This window comes from Vicugna pacos, chromosome 20 (assembly GCF_048564905.1).
Source record: "Vicugna pacos chromosome 20, VicPac4, whole genome shotgun sequence".
In the NCBI taxonomy this organism is placed as follows: domain Eukaryota; kingdom Metazoa; phylum Chordata; class Mammalia; order Artiodactyla; family Camelidae; genus Vicugna; species Vicugna pacos.
This window is the reverse complement of record NC_133006.1, coordinates 25,284,779-25,311,936: the sequence shown is the minus strand read 5'-3', so window position 1 is coordinate 25,311,936 and position 27,158 is coordinate 25,284,779. Positions and strand designations below refer to the sequence as shown.

The window sequence follows — 27,158 nt, the reverse complement described above, 5'->3', positions numbered from 1 at the left end:
CCTTTACTTCGGACTGGCCAGCTATAAATCAAGGGTTCCCATGACCCCCTTCTCAGATTGAATAAAATTTGCTAGAAAGGTTCACAGAACTCAGGACACACTTAACTTTCACTTATTAGTTTCTTATAAATGGATGTAACCCAGGAACAAATGGACGAGATGCACAGGGCAAGTTATGGGGGTGGGTGGGCAGTACGTGGAGCTTCCATGCCATCTCCAGGTGTGTCACCCTCCCAGCATCGCCATGCATTCATCAGCTCTGAAGCTCCCCTACTTCTATCATTTAGGGGGTCTTATGAAGGTTTCATCATGTAGGCATGATAGATTATTATTATAACTCAATCCCCTTTATTATTATTAACTCAATCTCCAGCCCTTCTTCCCTCCTGGGAAGCCTGGGAGAATTACTATGAGAAATAAATTGTCCTTTGTCTCTGAAGGGTGGCAGAATATGCCACTTTGGCATAAAGATTATTTTGAGCTAAAGGCACTTAAAAAAAAAAAAAAAAGAGGTGCAAGAAGGATGTTCTGACCCTCCCCTTTTACTTCGGGAAAGCAGGAGATAAAAACCCCCATTTGGAAGATGTCCTTCCTAATACCAAGAGGAAAGTAATATTCTTATCATCAGGGATGGGAAGTTGAAGCTGAGAGAATTCTGTACAAACAGATCTTGTTAAAATAATTCTTATCTATCTTTAGCCTCTCCATTTATTTCAGTTACTTTAACACTATTGCCTCCCTTTGTTAAAGCTACTATAAAAGCATTTCAGTCTTGCCCCTTCTTTATATCTTCATTTTCTTATGAGGGCTCCTGTGTCGTGTAACACTTATATTAAATAGATTTGTATGCTTTTCTCCTATTCATCTGTTTATTCAGCTGAAAGCTCTCCCTTACATCTCTAACCCAGGAATCTCTTGTCTTCCACCAGCAACCTTGACAGTGTGGCAGGCTAATTTGTTACCTTAGAAATACAGTAACTATCAGACTGTTAACAGTTCTTGAAAGTTACATGTTGTCAAAGGACAGAGAAAAGGAGACAGAAACTATTGTTTTCACTTTTATACAAGTGTGTAAAGTGTTACCACTTTTGTGTGAGCTGCAATTCAAATTTAGGAACTACAATGTTGCAGAAGAACAAATATAGGATACTATGAGTGCATAAAGTTTCAGCTTAAATAACATTTACTGCTGTTTTCTTGTTTGCCCTCTTAGACACTTGTCTTTTCTTTCTATTTTGGAGTTTGAGAATTGACCTCTAGTACTTATTATCTCACAATTAATTCCCATTTTCCATTCTTTCAGTACAATGTATTTTTTTTTCATGCTGTACTATATTTTCCTTTTTTTGTAAAATTTGATCATATTGGATTTATTAGTTGTCTTAGCTATTCATTTGATTAGTTTTCTGTTACTATTACATATTCCCCAACTGTCCAACAAAAGCCTGAAATTCCTAAATACTCCCAACTACTCAAATGTATTAGTTATTCTTCTTCTCTGGAGACCTTCTTCCCAGAGTTCACTATCTTATATGATTATTTTGATAACTTCCTACTGTCTGTTTTTATGTTCTCATTCTTTTGGAAATTCTACTAATTAGGATTCCCTAGACTGCTTCTCTATATTTCTTTTCTTAAACCTGGTGATTTTTCTAAGTAAATTATAACTAAATTGATAACTCTTGTCTTGGTAACTTTTCAGAATTAGAACTACAGGAATCTTAGGGCTTCAAGAAACACTATCATTCAACTACTCATCTGATCTTTGAATTCCTTCTACCTCATGCCTGACAGTTACGAACTCATGGCAGTCTATTCCACTTTAGGATCCCTTTAAAATGTATCAACTTTTTCCCCAGGTAAAATATCTGAAATTTTTTCAGTGCTTTTCCAAAATTTTCATTTTAAGTGTTCAGGAAATATCAAAAGGTTCTTGGAGTTCAAGCTAGAAATTTGGGGCATCTTACTGAAGTATTGAGAGTCAATTGGAAGTTTTAAAAGCAGGTGTCAGAATCACTTTGCTGTACACCTGAAACTAACACAATATTGTGAATAAACTGTACCTCAATTAAATTAAAAAAAAAAAGCAGGTGTCCGGTTCATAGTAATATTTTAGGGAGACAATGGTCATATTGAAGATGGACTGGTGAGGATGAAATCCAGAAGTATTCCATTTGGGCCCAGCACAGTTTCTCAACTTTCACAACAAAATGTCAGGCTTGCTACCCCCTCCAGTTAACTGGTGTCTGAAGAATATGACTCTTCAATCAATAACAAAAAAATCAACACTCCAGGATTACTCAGAATTTAATTTGGAATTGAAACCTTGCCAGATTCTCTTAAAAGACTGACTGACGAAGTGACACGAAAGGATACACTATCGGGTTCTCAAGATGGGCTAAGGACTTTGAGTCCAAAATCCAAATGCACATCATGGCCTGTGGGTAAAATAAACACCTGGAAAATGTATACACATTTTTCAAAAGCATACACTATGCTGTTGCAATCACCAAGACCTCAGATTTTTCTAGGAGTGTTACCGACTAAAGTTCTTGGCCTCCTTAATCAACAGAAATTGATGAGGCCAGACGAGAAATTCTGCACTGTGACAAAAGGGAGCGAAAACAAGTTACAGGTTCCCTTGATCCCTCCCTGGGGCGGAGTTGGGGTGGTGCGAGCTGGTCCCTTAGATGGGGTGAGGGTAGGGGCGGGTCTAAAGGTCGGGCTGGAGGGGTGGCCCACCACCTGGTGGCGCTGTGTGCAGGAATCATGAGCGGTACCCAGCTTTTGCTCTCTGTACCGTGCTTTTGCTCCCAGCACCTCAGAAGTGGCAGTTAGGTTTTTGGTTTTTTTTTTTTTTTTTTTAATATCTTGTTGTTCATAACTCACTCCAACAGCACATGCACACAGTTAGTTTTAGTCCCTTATAGTTTAGTCCCTTATAGTTCAGTCCCGTGCAAGCATTGCAGCCCAGGGTCCCAGGTCCCAGCACATGACATTTTGCCATCAAGCATTAAAGTACAACTACTTGTAGTGTGTGTGTGCGTGGAGGATGGGGTGTCTGTGAAATTTGTTGATCATCAAATAAGGGGCCCTCATACTCAAAAAAGACTGGAAAAGTGCTGCCAATTCTCCAGACATAGCCTAAGCTGTCCTTAAGTCATATTATGTCATCTGAAAGCCACATATCCAGAGTTTGGGGATCTCACAGTTAGGGGGTCAGGGAACCAGGAAGAACGAACACAGGACACAAGAGGGGCCAGTCCAGGAAGTAGAAAAAGAAATGAGAAAGTGTAAACACCAGAACTGATACTCTCAGGTGTTGGTGGTCAAAATACTGACTAATGAAAAGGTCTGAGAAACAGTTACTGGAGAGAGAGTTTCCCCACTCTCATCAAATTTGTTGGGTCTCCACATTTCATGTTTTCTTTTCTTATGTCCAGTAAGGTCTGAGCTCACTCTGAAAGCTTTCCCACACGCCTCACATTCATAAGGCTTCTCCCCGGTGTGAAGTCGCTGGTGTCCAATCAGCGCTGCGCACTGGCGGAAGGCCGTGCCGCACTCGCCGCACTTATAGGGCTTCTCCCCAGTGTGGATCCTTCTGTGCTGCCTCAGGACCGAGCTATGATGAAAGGCCCTTCCACACACCTCACATTTGTAAGGCTTCTCTCCGCTGTGGATTCTTCGATGATTGGTCAAGTTGGATTTCCCACTGAAAGCTCTACCGCATTCTGAACATTTATAAGGCTTCTCTCCAGTGTGGATTCTTCGATGGATGGTGAGGCAGTGCCGATCGTGGAAAGTTTTGCTGCAGTCCTCACATCGATGGGGCTTCTCCCCGGTGTGTTCTCGCTCATGAGCTCGGCGTTTACACTTATGACGGAAGCCTTTCCCACACTCCTTACACTTGTAAGGCTTCTCTTCAGTGTGGATTCTTCTATGTGTGCTGAGCTCTGCCTTGCTGCTGAAGGCTTTCCCACACTGCAGGCACCTAGAGGGTTTCTCCTGACTGTGGATTCTTTTGTGTTTGCTGAGGTCTGAGCTCCGGCTGAAGGCCCTCCCACACTCCCTGCACTCATAAGGGCGCTCCCCTGTGTGGATTCTGGTGTGTTTGATGAGGTCTGAGCTCCCGCTGAAGGCCTTCCCGCACTCCTCGCACTCATACGGTTTCTCCCCAGTGTGGCTTCTGCCGTGGATGGTAAGGGAATGCTTAAACTGAAAGGCCTTTCCGCAGTCACTACATCTGTAAGGCTTCTTCCCGGTGTGGATGACCTGATGCATACGCAGACGGCTCCTGGTCTCGAAGGCCTTCCCGCAGTCACTGCACTGGTGAGGCCTCTCCCCACTGTGCGATTTTTTATGTCGGCAAAGAGCTGACCGACTATTGAAGGCCTTCCCACAGTGGGTACAGTCAAAGGGTTTCTCCCCAGTGTGGATTATCCGGTGCGTAGACAGCTGAGTTTTGGTCTTGAAGGCTTTCCCACACTCATTGCACACATAGGGTTTCTCGCCAGAGTGAATTCGTGCATGGAGAATTGGGTCCGAATGCCAACTGAAGTCTGTGCCACATCGCACACATTTCTGGAGCTTCTGTTCTGTAAGAACTCTATGTGGAACACAATTTGAGTCTGAACTGAAGTTTTTTCTCAGTACCTTCTGGTTCTTTCCTTTCTTGAAGGTCACTTTCTCACAGCTTTCTTTCTCTTCTCTCAGTTTCTCCCTCATTGGCATTTCCCGTTGACTCCCTAATTTGACATCTTGTACACCATCTTCTATGGCCTCTGGATCCTGGGACACAACTTTTAGGAGACTTTTCAATTTCACCCAACAGACTTCTCCATTTTCAAAAACCTCCTCTTGTTCCAAACCTGCCTTCTCTTCAGGCCATGTCCTGGCAGTAGATACTCAAACAAGAAAATAAAAATGTCAGATGTTCAGAGGAGAGGAAGTAAATGAGATGGCAGAGGTGAAGCACGGTACACTGCTGGAAGAGTAAATGACTTTCCCAGGCTTGAAAAATTGCCAGTATTCTGGCAAAGGTCAAAACAGGCTGAAATACTGCAAAGTACTAAGATATTTCAAACTCAGTAAACTTAAAAAAATCCTGACAATCTACTCGTCCCCTAGCATCTCCTAGTGAATGACGACCTCATACACCGAGTCATCTAAGGCAGGAAACTGGAAATCATCTTCAGCTCCTCATCATATTTACAAGTCCTACCTGTGAAGTGAGCTGCAGAAGGGGCGCTGAAGTGCCAGTGAATTTCCCTCTAGGGATGTGTCTGCTTTGCTCCCCAGAGGGTAACTGTGGTGTAACTCTGCCCATCTGGTAGGGTAGATTATATTTGGAAAACACCTGACCCAAACCAGGCTGGATTCTTTCCTCTTGAACTTTGGAATCATGATGGAAAAGGTGTAGCTCTGATGACAGCTAGAGATTTAGCTCTTAAATCTGAGAACCAGTGGCAGTGGGATGGTATATTGTGCAGTGGAGGGAATGCGCTGCCATTGAAACTGAGAAGTAGAGAAAGTCAATGTGACAAGCAAGAAGAATGAAGCAGACATATAGAGTAGCAGAGAAGACAGCTGGAGAGCAGGGCCTGATGGCATTCCAGTCCCTTCTTGAGCCTGATGTATGCCTGCCCTTCACTTCCATGACACATCCTGAAAATACATTCTTTTGCTTTTGCTTCAGATAGCTTGAGTTAATTTTTACTGTTGGCAGCCAAAGAGTCCAAATCAATCTTATTATCTCTTAACTTTACCCCTTCCCCTCCATTTCCACTGCCACTGCATTCTCACTAGCTAAGTTCAATACCCACCCCACTAAATGTCCTTTAATCTGGGTTCCCTCTAATCCATCCACTACACTGCTTCCAGATTATTCTAAGAATCAAATCTAATCATGTCACTCTTTAGCTTAAAACACTTCAATGACACTCCGTAGTTAACCAGACAGGAGGTACAGTCAAGAGCTCACTGTCTGGGTTCAAATCTTAGATATGACTCCTGGGACCTGTGCAAACTTGGGAGGATGCTGTAACTTCTCTCTGTGCCTCTATCTATAAAATGGGATCTAGACTATTCATGATTATTAAATGAGTCAATGAATGCAAAGCACTTGCAATGCTGAAATAAGTACTTAATCAATCTTAGCTATTGCTATAAGAATAAAGTTCAAGGTCTGTAGTTTATCAAAAACCCACTCAGTCATGATCTTGCCCATCTACTGCTTCTGCACTTTCCCCTTGGCTACCCCAAGTCCTTTGCCCTGGTCATCCTGAACTATTCACAGTTTGCATTCTTCTACTCCTAATACTTTTCTACATGTCATTCTCTCTGCTTAGAATGCCTATCCCCTCCTTCAACTAAATGATCTCACTTATTCCACATAACTTAGTTCAGTTGTCATTCCCTCTGCAGTCCTTGGGTCCCTAGGTCAGATTTAGATGTTTCTCCTCTATGTTTGTATATATCTCTATTTATATATCTCAATAATGCTCCCCATACTGTATTATATAATTACATATTTAGGTACTTACCTTCCTCACTGAAAATGAGCTTCTGGAAATCAGGGCCCATATCTTATCTGATTCTGTATCTCCAGAACCTTGTCTACTATCTGGCATACAATAGTTGTCCAATAAATGTTTGTTAGATGGAAGGAAGAGAGGAAGGAAGAGTAGGTACTGTGGATAGGGCAGTTGGAGAGGCTTGTAACAAAGGACCATTCTTTTCTGGAATGAAGAACTGGTAATATTTCACAACTGACTAGATCAGAAGGTCAGAGAATGGACAAAGTGAGAAAGAGGTAGAACTAGATATAGAAATAAGGAGAGCTTAGTGAAGAGACAGCCTCATGGGGAGAGAGATGAATTTGACTTCAGATATGTTGCTTTCCAGATGACAATGGGATATTCAAATAAAAACCAGGAGTCTGAAACATAAGACTGCTGCCTAGGAAAGAGGTTGAGGTGAGCATTACCAATGTGGCAGGCATCTGCATCAGAGCTAGAAGCTGAAGCCATGAGAGGAACTAACTTCACAATAAGAGATAATAGAAAAGGCAAAGGTCGAAAGCCTGGGACTCCAAATAGGGGAAGGTCCTGGAGAAACCAAAACAAAACTAGAGGCAGAAGAGCAATGTTCTCTGAGCAGTGGAGTAAATGATACACAGAGGGGAGATGAATTTTCTGAGCCTGTTTTGAGGACCAAATTGCAAAAAGCCCATTAGATAGGTTACAAAGAACCAATTAGATAATGACAAAGTAACTGCCCAGAGAGTTTGTTGTTTTCTCTTCCTTAAGACTTCCTAAATAGATTTCCTTCCAAGCCCTTGAGTATGGACGGCCCACCACTAAGAACATTCTATAACATTCTGTCACATTGAACACAGGAGGGGACTGAGCTTCTCTGGCACTCACCTGGAGAGGGGCAACTCAGGAATTCCCCATCCTGTGGATCCAGAACCCAGGGCTCTGCCCCTTGCTCCAGACGGGAGATCAACGGAGGTTTAGGGAATGGAAATCCTGGTTGTAGAGAAGGAATAAGACAGTGTGTAGGGCAACATGGAACTGTCCCAACACTTACCTTGACCCCTCTGTTTGCAGATGGAAACATAGAAGAAATGTTCATTTGGGTAGAGAGAAGGGTTTATTCAGGGGTCTGGTAACATGTAAATGAGCAGGTTTAGGCATTTTCTCAGAAAAGTCATACTCAGAAGGGCAAAGGGGATGCTGGGAAATAGTTGGTTGTATTTTCCCTGTTCTTTTTAGGGGAATGGGAGTCTGTATAGGGAGGTGAATCTGTTTTTGGCTGCTACAGAGGGGTTCAGGACTAGAAGCTGAATATAGAGCATCCAATGGAAAATGAGGAGGTAAGAATCCAGGGAGAACAGAAGCTATGTGTCTCCTTTATACTGAGGTAGAGTTTCATTCCAAAGAATCAGAAAACAGCAACTAAGTTAGACAGAAAATTATCTTGCTCTGTAACAGAGGCAACTCAAAATGAATTTTCGGGGAAGAGCCTAATGATAAAGAATGAAGGCTCTGATTTTCAATGTAAGACCCCATATACATCAACACACAAAGCAATCAAAAGAAAAAGGTAGGGAGACAGTACTAAGCCAAGTGCAGGGAAAGTCCTTACCAAGTGATACCACATTCCCGTAATTTTCCAACATCACATCTTTATAGAGGTGCCTTTGAGCGTGGGTCAGACACTGCCACTCCCCATTACTGAAGTTCACAGCTACATCCTCAAATGTCACTGACTCCTGAAACAACACGTTCCTGCTGTCCTGGAGAAAAGCCCATAGTTCCCTCAGGAAACAGAGGCCAAAGAAAGGAATTTGTGGGGAGAAGGTTTACAGAAGTGAAAGGCTGTTACTGTTTGGTGCATAATTTGGGGATGAGGTGAAAGGGAGCACAGGCTTTCCATAGCAAAAGATAACAAAAGAGGAAGCAATCTGCAAATGGTTTGTCATCCAATAAAATGTCTCTTATGAGAGGGAGCACCTGGATTTGCGAGTTGCATCACCAGGAAGTACAGTGAAAATAAGGCCACATTTGGAGGCAGTGATATACTCTCAGGAAGGAAGGAGGGGGCCTCAGCTCACTTGGGCCTGGCTCATCAGTGTGATATTTGCTCCCAGCAGGTTCCCTTGGCTTCCATCTTTGGCAAAGGCAGGATACTGAGGAGATGACAGAGCTGAGAGAAGAGAAATAAGCCAAGAGTCGGTTCAGCACAGTATTAATGAAACCTTCTGCTTTCACTCTCTCCTCCCCAAATGCAGAAGCTTCTGAAGCTCTAACCTAGGGATCAAGTCTACTGTGTTACAGTATCCTCCTTCTCCATTGTTTCTTTAGACTCAGTTTCCAGTTTTGGGTATCAGGCCCTGGACAGTAGCCAAGCCAACTGTAAGTGCATTCTTCCTCTCTCACCTATTACATCTTTTTCTCTGGTCTCTCCTCAACCTAGAATACTTTATCCTCTCCCTAAAAGGCCCAAATCACTGACTTCCAGTTTCTACAATAACCTGGCTTCCTGTATTTGAATTTTGAAGTCAAGCAGTGTACAGATATTATCTGGGATGAGATTAATTCATTTACATTATATATTAGGTAATTGTAAACGTTATGGTCATGAAAATCACCTGTGGGAAAATAATTCAAGATACTTTGAGGAAAAGAGGACTCGGATACTCAGGTTAGATATGAACCATAAAAGTGAATATATTTTTAAATTAAAAAATGGAATAAAATGAACAACCATCCATCCAGAAACTATATCCATTATTTTCTACCTCTCCTAAATTTGCAATAAATACGTTCTATATTATTAATTTTCATTTATCACTTATACACCAGAAATTTCAGGGTTTCTCCTCTAGAAGTTCCAATAATACGCTTAGAAATACATTTTACTTTTTTTTTTCCCCCTTTGTCAGTAATAGATACTAAAAGCTTACTTCTCGGGTGCACAGGTGCATCGTCTTTTGTCCAAAAGTCTGTGCCTTTGAGGATCTGATTTCATGACCCTAGAATTGCTAAATACCATCTCCTGGTATTTAGCATCAGCCATTTCTATACAAATCTTATCCACTTTTCTCTTCATATATGCCACCAAAGAGCATTTCTAAAGCCCAGCCTCATATTTCCCCATCTTTCTTTATTTTTCCTGAAGCTTCCCAACAAGACTTTTGCTTCTTCTTTTGCCATGGCTTTATCTTCTATTTCTCACATACCTATATTATAATTTAAAAATCCCAGGGTTAACAGATGTACAGAAATAAAATTAAATACACTAAATTTTGCATGTTGGTAAAATTGTGATTGTGTAGGAGTTACTGAATTATATTACAAGTTTTATATGTGAAAATATTCATGTACACATATGTAAGCTATTTATCATATATATCAAGTTGTATGTATAATAAGTGATTGATTACAGTCAATTTCCTTGATAAGTTGCTTTGTAAAATCTTTTCTTATGAATTTTTATTTTTTTCCAAATTTGGTTTAAGATGAGGGCAGAAACTGAATAATTTAAGTTTCAATACTGATCCAAGCCTCATACAGAAATATTAGATTTTCTTTTTTTTGGGGGGGTAGTAAATAAGTTTATTTACTTTTTTAATGGAGGTACTAGGGGATTGAACCCAGGACCTCATGAATGCTAGGCATGCACTTCATCACTGAGCTATATCTTCCCCTCCAGATTTTCTAAATAAATATTCATAATAAGCAGATATCCAGACCCCAGGAAGCATCTCCCACCTATTCTATGTCCGTGCTCCATTTTTAGCTGCCATAATTCCTACCACAATACCCGGTGTGTCTTACCTCTTTCCTGCAGGAGTTCGGTATCAGGGATGCTTGGGCTCTCATCCGGTACTATGACCTATTGCAAGAATAGAATAAATTTGGGGAGATTAAGGAGGGGAGGAAAATACATGGGAAGCTGCAACCAACTACAAAATTTTATTCATTGATATCAACTCCCAGAACTACCAAGAGGGGAGAGAAAAGCAAGGACTCAGTTCCTGATGCACCTTATGAAAAACAGAAATAGCATACAATTATTTTAAAACTTAAAAGCTTTAATGATCACCAGGCCATGGAGGAAAAATAGTATTTTGAAGGAGAAGACTTCCACAAGGTCAGTCCAGGCCCACGACACACCCACTGCTTTCCTCTTTTCCTGAACTCACTTTTCCTTCTTCCTCCTTCCTCCTTGTGATCTATTGCAGATCCTCCTCTTCTTACCTGCTGCATCTGTGTACCCAGCTTTTCCAGTCTTCTAACACAGTCCTGGTTTCTTTTCTGCTGGTTGGATCCAGCTCCCAAAGTCAGTTCTGGCTTTGCCCAGACAACCAGTTTTGAAGTGGCTCCAGTTTCTGCTGGCCTCTTTTCAGGGAGACAAGCCTTGGTGGTGACAGCCCAAGGGCCCCTGCTGATCCACAGGCAGCAGCTTTTCCGTTTGATGTGTGAAACACTGCCCTGGATTTGGGGTTCAACAGCAGTATGAAGCTAATGGTGATTTCATATCCTGTTTTTCTGCATATTCAACGAAAGGAAGAGAAGAGAGAGGAATGTGACCAAAGCAAAAAGAAGGAATCACTGAGAATCTGAGGTGTCTGTCGGAGATGATGGAGCACAGGAAGACGAATTGAAAATGATACTATATCCAGAAGATAACCTTCACTTTCACCATCCTGGTCCACATCACCATTGCCTGCCTTGCCCTCCACTATTGCACTAGCCATCTAACTGGTCTCCCTGTTTCAATCCCTGCTTTCTGTCGGTCTCTTCTCAATACAACAGAGTGTGCCATTTAAAACTTAAGTTGGATTATTTCATCTCTCCCCTTAAAATCCTTCAATGGGTCCAGCTTACTTAAAAGAAACAGTAGCATACAAGGCTTTAAAGAATGTGCCCATTATATCTCTGTTGTTCATTCAAGATAAAAGCTGAAGTCCTTAACAGTGGCATGCAAGGTTATGGGACGTGCCATTACCTCTTGTACTATTCTTTTCCTCCCTCAACCCTCTTCAGTTACAGACTTTTCTCTTCCATTTTTAGGCGCATTTTCCACCTTGGGGCCTTTGCACTGGCTGTTCCCTCCACCTCAAGCTATCTTCACAGTGAATAATCTTGCTTCTTTCAAGTATTTGCTTCCCAAGGAAACCTATTCTAAGTGCCCTATTTAAAATTACAGCCTACCCGCTCCTTCCAATCCTGATATGCCTTACCTTGCTTTATACTTCATCTATTTTTTTTCATATATAGCTTTATCACTTTTCAACATGGTGCATAAGTTTCTGTTTATTGTAGGTCTCCTTTTCACTAAAATGTAGGCTCCTAGGCTTTTAAGGGCAGAGATTTTTGTCTATTTCATCCACAACTGTATTCCCAAACGTCTAAAACTGCCTGCACCAGTAGGCGCTCAACTAGGATTTGGCTGAATGAATGAATGCACAAATGGATGCTGGGGAGGCAAATAAACAGGAAAAAAGGGTAAAAGGCGGCTAAAAGCAGGAAGAGCGGGAGGGAGTTAGGAATATCGGAGAGAAAGCCCGGTCTGGGGCAGGAACCCGCGGTGGATGCCCCTTCCAGCGGACCCGGCTCCAAAGCCCCGCCCTCTCCCCGCCAGCAATCCGGGGCCCCAGGGAGCAGGTGCATTTAAGTGAAGCAGGTGCCAGGTTCCTCCCGGGAACCTCCCTCGGCGGGTTCGGAGACCTCAGTGGCAACTTGGGAGCCCCTCGCCGAAGTCCCGTCCCACGCCGGCTGGAGGCACAGACCTTTCTGCCGCTATTCTCCCCTAGAAATGAGAAAATAAAGAAATCTAGACTAGCTCCACTTCCCGGTCCTTCAATAATCATTTCCGGTGACTTTCTAGGAAACCCTCAACTCGCTGGTCCAGGAGTTCCCTAGAAATTCTCGGCTTTCCACTCCCTTCCTCCCGCTCACCCCTTTCAGGAGTTTCCGCGGGCGCACGAGCGGGCGACAAGAGTCACGCTTACCGTACTGACCCGTTAATGCCGTGGAGGGATGTCTTGAATGGAACGGACAGAAATTCTGTGACATAACTATATGACAGTTACTTTTAAATATTAGCCAAGAAAGCAAAATAATTAGAGTGACCTTTTTTCAAAAAGTAAAAACTATGAAAAATTTAAGCCTACACAGAAGTTGAGAGATGAGTATAATAAACCCCTACATACTCGCCACTCAGACTTTACAACAAGTAAGTTTCTGGCACATTTGTTTCATCTCCCATTTTTCTTGCTGAAATAACTTTGCAGCAAACCTCAAACATGTTATTTCAATTTTATGCTCTTCAGACTGCATCTCTTGAAATAAAACCACAATGCCATGATCTCATCTGACAAAATAATTACTGGGTATCATGTAATACTGAGTCCATGTTAAGCTTTCCCAAATATATTAAATCTGCTGCTTTTTTGAATCAAGATCTAAATTCTACATGCTTTATTTGGTTATTTCTCTTAGTTCTCTTTTAATTTAGATCGAGAATAGTTCCTCCCATCTTTCACTTTCCCCCCGTTGAACAAATTGGGTCATTTGTCCTGAATGTTCCACATGCTGGGTTTCTCTATTTGTGTCCTCATTTAATTTGTTTCTCTAGCCTTGCATTTATTAACTAGATGTTAGTTCTAAAGATTTGATTAGAATTTGGTTAACCTTCATGGGTAAGCATTCTTATGCGGGGTCATGTACTTCTTTTTGCTTTGTATCAGGAGGCATATACTGTCTGATTATTTCACTCTTTGTGATGCTAAGATTGATCAATGAATTCGTCCCTTGATAGCTAGATCCCTCCATGTAAAGTTCTTCATCAACCTTTCATCTGGTGGTTTCATCCACTGATGATCTTTGCCTGAATCAAACATTTCATTGCAAACCTGTGATTTTCTAATTCAATATTTTTTACTCCACATTTATGAGTTGGAATTCCTTTGTAATGAAGGGTTTTATCTCATTAACCTCTCAATTCAGGGCTATTTGGTTATCCTGAAATGTCAGTTCATATAGAAAAGGCAGAATAAACATTTACTTTTCAATTTAATTGCCAATATTCAGGGTAAATACTTGTGCCCTCCATGCCGTGACCACTGATGTGTTAGCCATTCTTCAAAATGGCCATCAATGAGCACTGCCTTCCAGTATTCATACCCTTGTCTGAGTAGGGGTATGAACTCCCTCCCACATTGTACCAGGGGTGGTTTGTGTGACCAACCGAGTGTGGTAGAAATGATGTTAAGTAAATTCTAATATTAGGTTATAAAAGAAACTATGGCTTCCATCTTGTCTCTCACTCTTGCTCTCGCTCTCAGATCACTCATTCTGGTGGATGTCAGCACTGTTTTGTAAGGAAAAACCCAGGTGGCAAGGAACTACAGCCTCCTGCCAATAGCCATCTGAATGAGTTTACAAGTGGATCCATCAGCTCCCCGTCAAGCCTTCAGATGATCGAAGCCTGGGTTAACATCTTGGTTGCAACTTAAGGATAGATCCAGAACCAACCTCTAAGCTGCTCTGACCTGTAGAAACTATGTGAGATAATAAATATTGGATGATTGATTCAAATTTTGGGGTAATGTGTTATGCACCAATTGGTAACTCATTTTTCCCCCTCTTTTGAGCATCATTAATTCATGGACTTTTAAATAATATTCAAGGAATGTTAATCAATTGCAGTCATTTTTTTTTCCTTTTTGATGTTCAAATGGTTCTGTCTTTGACCAGTGGGAGTCCCTTTATTTTGTCTCCTGTATCCTTTTCATCTAACTCTAAGTCTCTGATAGCTTTTTTGCTTTCTGGTAGGGTAAGATATTTCAGACTTATTTTGTGTATTTCCTGCTTCAGACCTGGAATCAGACATTTCTCCAAGGAGTCTTGGTTCCTTTCAGTGAGAAGAGTGATTGCATATCTTTGTGAAGGGTCCTAACTTCTTTTAAAACTTATCAAATTGAGATAAAACTAACTTAATTATGGGATTGAATTCAGTCTACACTTGCTACCTGTGTGCATGAGACCCTAAGCAAGGTATATATCATGTTCCAGTTTCCCCAACTGCAAAATGGGTTCAAGGTAAACACCTAATTTTCAGAGCTGTCATGAGGGTTAAATGAGATAATATATGGAAATCATTTAACTCATCACCGGGCATCAAATATCATGATTAGCATAACAGAATTCCAGGTCTGAAAGATACAGTGATCACTAAGTACAACCCCTTCATTTCACACTTGAGGAAACTGAGACCCAAGAGATTTAAAATTTGCCTAAAACTACAAAGGAGGATAAACTTAGGAGGGAAACTAATGACTCCAAAGTCTTGGATCTCATATCCGGGCTATTTTGATGAAAAGCAGTCTTTCAGGCCAATCAAGTCTTCCATTATTCAAAAACAAAAGAAATTAGAAAGTACTTAGCACGCTAGTTATAACATGGTATTATGGAAAGTACAACAAGCTTATGTTCCAAAGACCTGATTCCTGGGTCTGTCACTCACTAGCTTGATCTTTTGGGCAAGTCATTTAAGTCCTTTGCACCTCAATTGCTGCATTGTAAAATAGTAACAATAAATCCTCCACTCACAGCTCATTGTGAGGATAAAAATACAGTATATTGTATATGAAAGTGTCTGGCTCATAATCATTGATAAATAATGATTATTATACAAAAAAATTCCTTTGATTCTTTAATTTAATAAAAATGTATCCTTCTCCTCTAAAGGGAATTGGGTTTTGTTTAGACTGATCCCTAAGTCTCTAAATCGGAAATTGAGTTCAGTGAATACTGCACAAAGGCACTGAGCAGGCTGCAGGAAGGATGCTATGCTTGGTCAGCATGGTCACCCACCCTCCAGGCTGAGTAGGTACAATCTTTCTTCCTGATATCAATCTACTTAGCAGTGCTAACATCCAGTTCACATAGACTCACAGGGCACATTTATGAGAGGCTTTGCTACAACCTTTGCTGATATGAAGATACTTTACTTCCACAGCAGACCCTTAGTGCTCCACTTTAATAGTCGGGTCCAACTGAGATAGAATTTATTTACATTATTCTTGGTTAACCCCAATCTCCTAAAATCTCCTAAAATAATTAATGATGGAATTTTGCCAGAGATTCATATCAAGCTTTCCAGTCTGTTGATTCCACTGTTCATCTTTTTCACTTTTTGAAAATTTGGATATTTGCCAGTCTTGGGCATGAGTCACACTCCTTAATAATGGCCTTCAGGAGCCCTGAAGCCAATCTGCTTGACATTCAGGATCCTTCGAGTGATTTTACCTGGGTATGAAGACCTGCATTCATTTAAGGCCAGTAGTTATTCTTTTACTATCTCCCTGTATCTCCTGAAATTTAATTTCTTCATATTAATGTTTGTCCTACCATTCCCAATTTGAAGGTCATGATCCCTGATGGAGAAACAGAAGCCTGATTGGTGTTAAGTAATTCTATGGCCCCTCTACTGTCTGTTGAAATTACCAAATTCAGTTCCAGGGTCCTTTGGAAAAATAAAAAAGCAAACATTTCAGCATACAAAACAATAATCTAAGAAACACTCAACATCTATCTTAATGTATAAATATTCCAGATACAATTAAATTCCCTTGTTTACTCATTCCCAATTCCTCCCCCTTCCTTCTCAGGTTAACTACTATTTTGATATTGATGTTATTACTCCCATACATGTTTGTATACTTTTAGTATGTATGTGGGCAGCCACATTTTATAGTATAATTTATATGTTTTACTAGTTTTATATAAATATTTTCACTCTGTACATATTTAAATTTGAAAGGCTTGATTTGATTTAGGTTCAATATTTTTGGCAAGAACGCTTCAAAAGTCTTATTATGTACTATGTATGTAATCAACTTTATGGTTTTGAGATTTATCCTTAATGAAAAATGTATCCTTAGCTCATTCGTCTATCTGTCACAGTATTTTTTATTTTCCTTCTAGCAATCTTGTTCATTGTTCTGATTATTTTTCCATTTTGACTCAAAACTTTAGCAAGTATTTTTTTGTCTTTGCTTTTATGGATATCATTTTGTTTATATTGTCTTTCTTTTTGAAATAATTTTCTTGGAGTTTCCCCTTCTAAAAAGATAACATCCTATACTTTTGTGCTAGCAAGTTCATATTCTAGTATAGGAAAGAATAACCTAAAAATATTTGCTATTTCCTCAAACTTTTAAATGTATCTTTTGTGCTTAACTTATATATGTTGAATATTTTCTGTTCAAGATTCTGCTGCTAATCATTACACTGGAAATATAACACAATGAAAATATATTATAGAAAGATAACATATATTAGAAATATATTTTGGAAAATACAGCATACGTTACTTACAATGCATGCTTATAGGGTTACAAATCCCCCAAATTATAAAATATTTAAATACATGTGACACATAGCTCTCCGTTAAATAAGGCTACTGGTACGAGGCAAATACTGATACTAGTCAGTGAGGCTTTGTGGTAGTTTTTTTTTCAGAATCACTTCAATTCATTCGTTTAACAAAAATTTCTTCAGCAACTGTTCTAAGGGCTTGGGATAGAAGAATGAACAGAACAATGAAAGATCCCTGCCTGGTGGAGCTTACATTCAATTCCAATTAACTCGTGCTTCCATTTTTCTATCGTTGTTTTCCCACTTCATACGCTGAAGGAGAGAGAAGTCATATTCAAACTAATCTGTTCTCATCGTGGCAAAAGTCCCAAAGCAAGAAGTGACACTGACCCTCCACCTTCTCGAGGTTTGCAGCGATGGACCAAAGAGAAGAGTCCTCCACCTGTCCTAGAGGGGCGAGCCGAGCGTTACCATAGAGATCACGGACTAGAAAGGCGCTCTTAGCGTCTCTTCCGGGTTCAGCCCTTCTTCTCTGAGGCGCAGGTGTGTTTCTTCGACCTCACCTAGGGTTGCCTTTGGACTCTTTCGGCCCCACCACGGGGAAAGCAAGACCTGCAAGGTAGGCGGAGAAGCTGAGGTCGCTTGGCTGGTTTGTGAGGCCGTGTGCGGGGTTCTGGCTGGAGGCCCTCACAGGCCTTCTAGGGCGGGAGGCGCCTGCGGCGGACGGTGGGAGGTAGGAGGGCCCGCCTGCTGAAGCGTGTTTTATCTTTACCTCCTGTGTTTCTCTCTCCTCCCCTTACTCCTCCTTCCTTAAGCCGCCCTTCAGTATTACAGTTAACAGTTTTTATTTGGCAAATTGGGTCAGGCCTTGTCCTAAGTGCATTATATGAATTAACAATTCTGAAATGACCCAATGAGGGAGGTACTATTCCTACTCCAATTTTTAGATAGGCAACTTGAAGCCTAGAGAGGCTAAAAAACTTGCCCACAGCCCCATAGCTGGTAAGATGAGGATAGAAAACCGAAACGAGCCGGTGCTCTTAACCCCGACACTAGACTACCCTCAGGATTCCTAAAACTCTGATGAGAGCTTTAACTTCCTTCCTCTTTGCCAGTTTCTTTCCCTGTCAGGCTCCTCAGTTCTTTTGTGATTTTTGTTGATGTAATACCGTTCCAATTCATAACTTTCTCCCTCTTTGTCCTTTTTTTCTCTTTCCCCCTGTCCTTTGCTTGCAGGCCAATAACCTGAAAGGCAGAGTGGAGCCTCTGAACTTCCCAGTCTCTAAAGCCACATTGCCAAGGGATAAAAAGTGCAGCTCCTGCCCCTTGGCTCAAAATGTCAGGTGCCAGGAGAAGGCAGTTATTTTGGATTGGTGTTCACAGGAATTTGGCTCCCTTGAAGAGGCCTGTCTTGAACAGCAGGCCCTGGACATCCTACCCGGAGAGAAACAGGGTGGGTACATGCAGAGAGGAGGTTATCGAAATGATGGGAGGTGGAGAGCGAGATCTGGATGGAGAAAAACAGGTAAGAGGAGGCAGTGTCTCTACTGGCCAGGGGAGAGGAACATTGAAAAATGTGATTTTCTTAAGGGCTCAGGAAAATAGTGGCAAAGTTCCTCAACTGAGATTCTTTCTTAACCTTTTTGTTACTAACTGTATTGATGGTCTTTAAAATTGTGTGCTTTTGTGGGAAAGACTGTGTGAATCCTCTTTTTCTAAAATGGAATGAGAATTGGATTTTCTCTTTTTCTATAGTCCAGAGAGATAACTCTTTCATATTTTTACTGGGATTTTAATTTTCACATGTAAATAATACTTTTTTTCCTTTCCTTTTGATGGCATTCTTACATCTAGTTTCCATCCAGTGCCCAGGAAGGGCAGAGCTTGGCATGTGGGAAGGTTTTGGCATCAGTTTTTGATTCATCAGTTACTCAACATCGGCCCATAGTCTTCCAGCCTGAGAATGTCATTCCTTTTTCTTAGGTTCTGCAACAGAAAGGAGGGGAGCTAGCAGTCATCTTTCTGCTCATGAGGTGAGTTCTGGTGGAAAAGGAGCTAGAGCGTGTCTTTGAAATGATGGTACCAAGAACTGATTTTTAGTTACGCATACGACTATTAAAAAAATAGACCTTAGTGAACCTTGGGTTGTCCTATACCTGATATATCTATGCGAGGAGAGGCCAGCCGTCAGTTTAATAAGGCCAGCTTTCCTTGTCAGTCCCTTGTACACCAGGAGCAGATGCTAAACAATTCACTTATTTATTCATTCATTTAATTCATCCATTCATTCACACAACATTTACTGAGTATATTTTAAGTGCCAGCTGATTATTTTGGGAGTAGAGATACAAATTTGAAGGACATTTGGCTCCTGCTCTCAAGGCAGTTCAGTCTGGTTGGGGAAAGAGACTAGGACATCTGTGAATGACAATCCAGTGTTGTACATACTGTGATAGAAGCAGGTACAGGGTGCTGTGGGAGTAGGGTCAGAGGTATAATGGGAATAGGATATTTGGTCTTTGTGTTTGAGTAAATGTATAGGGTACATAAGAGGAAAGGATTTATGCTTGGGTGACTGAGTAAATAAAAGTGCTGTTCACTAAGCCTGGCAATATAGAAGGAAGACATGATTAATTTGGATTTAGAGATGAGTTTGGGGTGCCTGTGGACATGCAAGCAAAGGTGTCCATTGCCTAAAGTCCGGAGTTTTGAGTTTAGCAGGGAGGTTGGGCTAGAAATACAGATTTGAGAATCGTCTGTCCAGGTTGAAGGCATGAATATAAATGCAGTCGTGAGGGAGAAGGTGTAGAGTGAGAAGAGCAGAGGGACAAGGATGGAGACCTTCAGGACACTGAAAATGTGAGAGGTGACTACACAAAGAGCTACTGTTGAAGGAGACTGAGAAGGAAAATTACAGGAAGTAGGAAACAGCAAGAAGGAAGTCAGAGAAAGGAAGGCAATGGTTAAAAGCAAATATTTCAAACAGATCAAATAAGGGCATAGTGGTACTGGTGGTGGAGGAGGAGTGCTACAAAGGTACTAGAAGGAAGAGCTGGAGGAAACCAGCTTAGTGATGTGATTACTGAGACTGACGCCTCAGCTCAGAGATTACTGCAGTTTACACCCCAGGAAAGACTATTAGGGGATTTCTGGATAGTTGACAAATTTGAATTCAGAATCTGTGAGGATATGAATTTGGAAATGAAAGTGTGTGTGGGATAACTTTGGAGTTTGAATTCATTACTGACAGGACAAGGTCTTTTGCTCCCATTGACTCTACTGATGACTTTCTCTCCTCTTAGCTACATCTGCTTCCCCTGCATCTGCCTTTGGTCATGAGAGTTGCCAAGGAGACAGAGCACAAGAAGAGGTATCTTTGATAATCCATCACCAGGTGAGCTCTGGTTTCTTTTCTCCTTCTGGAGAGTGATGATTCTTTCTGAATAAGGCCAACTGTAATTTTTTCCCGTCCACCTCCAAATTTTAGATGTTTATTCCTCACTAAATAGAATTTGTTGGTTTAACCCTTCCTAACCCGCTTACTGCTTTCTCTCTTCTTCCTCCACTTCTTCCACAATCATAATAAGAGTGATAGCATTTTATTCTAGCAAGAGCTCATGGTTTATTTGATCAAAGTCATGGGGTTATTCCCAACACAGCATGTATTTGTTGTTTTGGGAGCTTGTGATGTTTGAAGACGTAGCTGTTTATTTCATCCATAAGGAATGGATGTATTTGATCCCTGCTCAGAGGGACCTCTATAGGAATGTGACGTTGGAGAATTATGGGAATTTGCTCTCTGAGAAAGACTATTCACTCGCTTTGGTTCTCCTTTACTTTTTCATGGGTCAGTGTTCAGTATTACTTAGATAAGGATCATCTTTAGGGCCTCCTGAGGGAAAGTATCTTGGGACTTTCTTTGCGTCCAGAGAGAGAATTTTTCTCTCTTCTCACCAGTTTCTGGTTCTGTGGCTCTACTTCATATTTATGCAAAGACAGTGCTTCCTTTACCATTGCTGAGTCCTCATAAAACTCATCCTTTAATTCCTGTCACCTCCACTAGATCAGAGAGAGACTCTGCCATAGGCTTACTGCACGCAATCCATCAGAAAGAATTTCTTTTTCTTTAGCAGAAAAAGGGCAGCCTAGTTATATTATTGTAATTTTTTTTTTTTGGGTGGTGGGTAGTGGAATCATATTGAGTATAACATGTATACAGAAAATTATACAGGTTATAAGTGTACAGCTTAATGAATTTTAATAAAGCAAAGGGACCCACAAGGGACCATTGCCTGCACCTCAGAAGCCTGCTGCTTGTGCCCCCTTCAGGCAGTGCTTCTCCTGTCCTCCCCACCTCTACTTGAGGTAATAATTTTCCCAACTTCCAACCTGATAGGTTAATTTTGCCTGTCTTTGAATTTTATATAAATGGAATTGAACAGTATATCTTCTTTTGTGTTTTGGCTTCTTTTGCTCAACATATTTTGAGATTTATTCTTTTGTTGCCAAGAGTTGCAGTTTATTCATTCTCATTACTGTACATTCTTCCGTTGTGTGATAATATCACAAATTTGTCATTTTACCATAGCTGGTCATTTGAATTGTTTCCAGATGTGGTTATTACAAAAGGTGCTGCCGTGAACATTTTGGTATATGTCTTTTGCTGAGCATATGTGTGCATTTCTGTTATGTTTATGACAAGGAATTGTGGGGTCTTAGAGTATGACAGTTTACCAAGTAGTTGGACAAATTTACGTTTTTAAAGCAGTGTTTGAAAGTTGTAATTGCTCCACATGCTTGCCACACTTGGTACTGTCTTTTTTACTTGAGCCATTGTGGTGGGTGTGTAATAGTCTCTCATGTAGTTTTAATTTGCATTTCACTGCTAACTAACGAAGTTGAGCACCATGTTGAACATTTACTGGCTATTTAGACATACTGTTTTTTTTTTTAATTGAGTTATGGTCAGTTTATAGTGTATCAATTTCTGTTGTACAGCACAAGTTTCCAATCATATGTGAATATACATGTATTCATTTTCTATTCTTTTTCACGGTGAGCTACTATAAGATCTTGAATACATTTCCCTATGCTATACAGTATAAACTTGTTTATCTATTCTATATATACCTGTCAGTATCTACAAATCTCGTAGGCATACTATTTTGTGAAGTGCCTGTTCTTTTGCCACACTTCTAATTGGTTTTCTGCCTTTTTATTATTCATTTGTAGGGTTTATTTACATGTTTTTGGATCCTCTGAGGGTATTTTAAATCCATCTGTTGCTTACTTTCTGCTTATTTATTCCTTCTGATCTCTATTGACCTCTTACTGACCAGAAGTCTAGGACAAGGCTTTGGAGTAGCTTTATTTTACTCTCCCAATAATTGTATACTCTCACCTTCCCTACAAGGAGCATTGCAGTTTCCCAAACCTGCTGTAATCTCCCAGCTGGAGCAAGGTCAGGAGTTCGGTGGTTTTGATCTGCAGGGAGCTGCTTTAAGAGAGGCCCCTAGGAGCTCCTGTGCAGGTGAGTGATAAAGAATCTGAGTTTCTGTCTTCTATTCTGTTCTTTCTTTATCTTGGCAACTTAAGGACATACCATGTAGATCATTCCTAGCTGTGAATCTTGCATGTAAAGTCTTCCAGAAGAAAAAATAGAGAAAAACTAAACCCTGGAGTTTCAACCTGTCACCATTCAAAAAGCATATGGATCCTGCGCGCTTGGATTCATTTTATTTTCACTAACTTGGATAAAAGTTTATAATCTCCATTTCATTACACTCTTAAACCACCACCTTAATCTTCCCACAGGCCTGGCCATTTAGTCCAGTGCAGAGCAGTTTTCAACCCAGTATTCCTAGATATTCTCCTGCCTTTGTTTTCAAAAGACATAGGGATCTACCGGAGAGTATTTTCCTGAGTGATGACCACCTGAAACTGAGTCAGTGGGAGTACCTGTTACAAATAGAGATTCCTGAGTATCACCCATACCTACTACATAATTAATATCTGGGGGCAGGATTGAATCTGCATTTTTACAAGCTGCGTACGTGGTATACCCGTGAAAGTTTGAGGAGCGTTGTGCTAGATTGGGAACTTCTTGAAGTAAGCGACTGTAGTTATTTCTAGAACATAGTGACATATGATTCATGTTTAATAAATATTTGTTTTATCAACACTGAAAAAGCGCATGTGTATACCAGTCTCTTATTTCAGGGTCAGTTGCTATGTCTACAGTCTGTAGATATTGTCATTGAAGTAATATACAGTTGACTCTTGAACAACACAGGTTTGAACTATACAAGTCCACTTATATGCAGATTTGTTTTAGTAAATGTGTACTACAGTACTACATGGTCTGTGGGAAGATGTGGAACTGTGAATGTGGAGGGCTGAGTATAAAGTTATATGCAGATTTTTGACTAGGCAGAGGGTCAGCACGCCTCACCCCCTGTTGTGTACCTATACTGTTCTTATATTGAGGATACATTTTATTTTGGATTTTGATGAAGAGATTATTCATAGAATAGGTAGAACCTATGCCAGAAGAGACTTTGCATTCTTGTTAGGGAGAAAAAATATATGACCTGATTAGTTAAGATTTAACAAAATAGCATCTATAACAACTCATATATTAGTACAGAGTGTGTAGTAACTTCTAAGAGAACTCAAAGACAACTCAGTCCTCGTTTGACCAAAGTTGGATCAAAGTTAATCAGGTTTCCTACAGAAGGAATGTTTTGTGCTACACACACACACACACACACACACACACGAGGAGTTTAGAGTTATATTTTGAAAGAAAATACTGAAGATAACCTAGGAGTCAGAAGAGAGTGTATTCAAAGTGAGGTGTGCGACATTGGGCCAGGGCTGAACAAATTCCTTGAGTTGTATCTCATTCTTGAGCCTCATTGGTGGGATCACTGCAGATATAACCTATTTTTCGGTTACATTTTGTCTAGTTTGGAGGGTACTCTGAGGTTATAAAACCCTATCTTTATGTCCTTAGATTTTTCATTTTTTAAAATACATTTTTATTGAAGTATAGTATACAATGTTGTGTCAATGTCTGGTGTACAGCATAATACTTCAGTCATATAGGAACATACATATATTCATTTTCATACTCTTTTTCACCATAGGTTACTACAAGATATTGAATATAGTTACCTGTGCTATACAGTATAAACTTATTATTTATCTACTTTATGTATATTACTTAGTATTTGCAAATCTAGAACTCCCAATTTATCCCTTTCCAGCCCCTTCCCTCCCTGGTAACCATAAGTTTGTTTTCTTTGTCTGTGAGTCTGTTTCTGCTTTGTAAATAAGTTCTTTTGTCTTTTTTTTTTTTTTAGATTCCACATATAAGTGATATCATATGGCATTTTTCTTTCTCTTGCTGGCTTCACTTAGAACGACATTCTCCAGGTCCATCCATGTTGCTGCAAATGGCATTATTTTATTATTTTTGATTTTCTATTTTCTTTTACCACATATTTTATTTCCTTTTATTTTCTGCTTCAACTCATTCTCCTTTCCCTTTATTTCTCTCAGATAACTCTTTCCCAGTATTTCTTAATTTTGTCTTGCTCCTTGCCCATAATGTTTGAACAGTCCTTAGGCTTAGAAGATATCTCATCACAGCCCATTGTTCTTCCATGTAATCATCATCCACTTTTTTCCCCCACATGAGTGCAATAAATAAGTGACATTTTCTCTTTTTTCCTCCTTCCCTCCATTCCTTTTTTTTTTTTTTTTTAAATTTCTCTCTTTTTTTTAGTGTCAACTGTTAAGACCAAGATGGGAAGGTAGGGAATCAACTGAAAAACTGTCTTTTGAAAATAGTCACATTGAGTCATCTTGACAATACTCAGAAGAATTTGCAGAAAATTCACAAAGGCATTGAAAGATAAGAATAGAAATTCTAGGAAGATGAACGACAAACCTAAGAAAATCCTGATTTCAGAACAAAAAAATAAGGATTTAGAGGAAAACTTGCATCTTAACTTGAAATATGCCAAGTATAAGAGAATTTCAAATGGGCACAATTTCTGTGAATGTAGCACAGATTGTGAAAACATCTACTGGCAGTTGGATCTTATTCTCCATGGAAAATGCATGCCAATGAGAGACTTTGTGAGTGTGAAGACTGTGGAAAACTTTCAGGGTGATTTCAGCTCTCACAAAAAAATCCACAGTGGGAAGAAACCATGTATGTGCGACCAGTGTCACAAAGCCTTCATTGGGAACTCAGATCTTATTAAACACAAGGAAATTCACACTGGAGAAAAACCCTATGAATGTGGGGGCTGTGGGGAATCCCGACCCTCATGAACACCACAGATTCCACTGGGGAGAAACCCTTTGAATGTAATGAGTGTTAGAAAACCTTTAGTAGCAGATCAGCCCTTTCTCAGCATAGAGATTCACATGGCTGGAAACCCTACGAGTGTGTAACTGTGGGAAAGCCTTTAAGACTTGGAACTGCCTTACTGTGAAACAGAAAATCCACATTGGGGAGAAGCCTTGTGAGCTGACTGTAGCAAGCCCTTCCAGTTTAGGCACTGCCTTCCAGTGCATCAGAGGATCCATATTGGAGAGAGGCAGCTATGAGTCTGCAGAATGTGGGAGTTCAGACTTCCTAAACACAAAATCCCTACTGATGTCCGGAGTGTGGGAAGGCTTTCAGTTGCAGCTCTGACCTTACCAAACATAAAATAATCGACGCTGGGGAGAAGCCTTATGAGTGTCAAGAGTGTGGAAGAGCCTTCAGTTATAGCTCGGGCTTTCAGTACCACAGAGGAGTCCATACTGAGGAGAAACCCTTTGGGTGTAATGAATGTGGGAAGACCTTTTACCAGAGCTCAGAACAATGTATGCAAAAAGACTGCATGCAGGAGAGAAACCACGTAAATGTGAAAAGTACGAGAAAACTCTCAGAGGGGCTTTCTCAAGGAGCAGAAAAGAAGAAAGCATACTGAAGAGAAACTCCCTGAGTATGAAAATGAAAAATTAAGTCCAACATCCTTTTGGCAGCCACATCCACATCTGCCTGCCTGCAGCACTGGACACTAAGGAGCCCTTAATTTTGTGGGGGAGGGTGGGAAACAACCCTATTTAAAATTATATTCTGCCTCCTGGTAGTCTCATTTGCTTTTTCCTTACCCTACTTCGTTCCATACCTCATAATAATTTCTAATACATATTGACTTATTTATAATGTTTATTTTTTATATGTATTATCCCTCTGCTACAGTATAAACTCTACAAGGACAAGGCCCCTGGTCTCCTGTTTGCTGATGTATTTGAGGTCACTAGAACCTTTCCAGGCAAATAGAAGTGGTGGTGATGGTGGTGGTGGTGGGGCACAATAAATATTTTTTGAATGGAATGAATTCTTCATTTCCTTGATATGCTTTTTCTGGGTTACCCTTCAGTGTCTCCAGCCATTCCATTCCTCCTGCTTCTGCTGACTCCTTTTGGTTCCCTTATCCTAAGTTGTGACTGTGTCATGCTCTGGTCTTTAGGCAAGGGGTCATAGTAGTCAGTATCTTCTGACCTTCACTCCAAGCCTATTAAATGAAATGATACTCGCTATCACTGTGTCAACAGTATGTTTATATAAACCACACACATGCTATTTCTCTCTTCATTGGGGGCATTTCAAGGCAAATCATGGAATGGGAAAAATAAATACCTATGTTTATACTATTTTGTTCCATTGATCTATGTGTCTGTTTTTATTCTAACACCACACTGTTTTGATTACTGTAGCTTTGTAATAGTTTGAAATCAGAAAATGTGATGCCTCCAACTTTGTTCTTTCAAGATTGCTTTGGCTATTTGGGTTCTTTTGTGGTTTCATACAAATGTTAGGATTGTTTGGTCCATTTTTATGAAAAAATATCATTGGAATTTTGATAGGGATTGTATTGAATCTGCAGACTGCCTTGGATGATATGGATGTTTTAACAGTGTCAGTTCTTATGATCTATCCTTGAGAATATTCATGTATGTTTGAGAGGAATGTGTGTTCTGCTGCTTTTGGTTAGAATGTTCTATAAATGTTAAGGCCAACTGGTTTAATGTGTAGTTTAAGTCCAGCTTATACATTGAGAGTTGAGGGTGAGGTTTGAGGTACTTTTAGAATCCTTCTTTTCTTTTCTTTTTTGCTAATGGATTCAGAGAAGTCTGTCCATCCCTGTCAATTGCTTCGGATACTCTCCCCATGTAAGATTCCTAAGGGAGTTATAT

At 40.3% G+C, this 27,158-nt stretch overlaps 1 protein-coding gene and 1 long non-coding RNA gene across 6 annotated transcripts; one reads left to right on the top strand and one right to left on the bottom strand.

Moving 5' to 3' along the window:
* Positions 1-2,289: 2,289 nt before the first annotated feature.
* On the bottom strand, positions 2,290-12,367 carry ZNF311 (zinc finger protein 311). Of its 3 annotated transcripts, none has more exons than XM_072945477.1 (7): positions 12,240-12,367; positions 10,767-11,057; positions 10,344-10,401; positions 8,618-8,709; positions 8,149-8,299; positions 7,425-7,529; positions 2,290-4,904 (listed from the first exon to the last, which is right to left on the bottom strand). In XM_072945477.1, the coding sequence occupies exons 2-7, from the start codon at positions 10,773-10,775 to the stop codon at positions 3,316-3,318; spliced, it is 2,004 nt and encodes a 667-aa protein (XP_072801578.1). In that variant the 5' UTR covers positions 10,776-11,057; positions 12,240-12,367; the 3' UTR covers positions 2,290-3,315. The 3 variants fall into 3 exon arrangements, with proteins under 3 accessions (XP_072801578.1, XP_072801580.1, XP_072801579.1); XM_072945479.1 differs by having other exon boundaries at positions 8,149-8,275; XM_072945478.1 differs by having other exon boundaries at positions 12,302-12,365.
* Positions 12,368-17,372: 5,005 nt separating this feature from the next.
* LOC102535795 (uncharacterized) lies at positions 17,373-26,629 on the top strand. 3 transcript variants are annotated; one of them, XR_012062281.1, is made up of 6 exons: positions 17,373-17,514; positions 18,132-18,348; positions 18,879-18,928; positions 20,198-20,289; positions 22,309-22,425; positions 24,685-26,629. It is a non-coding gene; the product is annotated as an uncharacterized lncRNA (long non-coding RNA). The 3 variants fall into 3 exon arrangements; XR_012062280.1 differs by having other exon boundaries at positions 18,132-18,420; XR_012062282.1 differs by lacking the exon at positions 24,685-26,629 and adding an exon at positions 24,260-24,676 and having other exon boundaries at positions 18,132-18,420.
* The last annotated feature ends 529 nt before the right edge of the window (positions 26,630-27,158 follow it).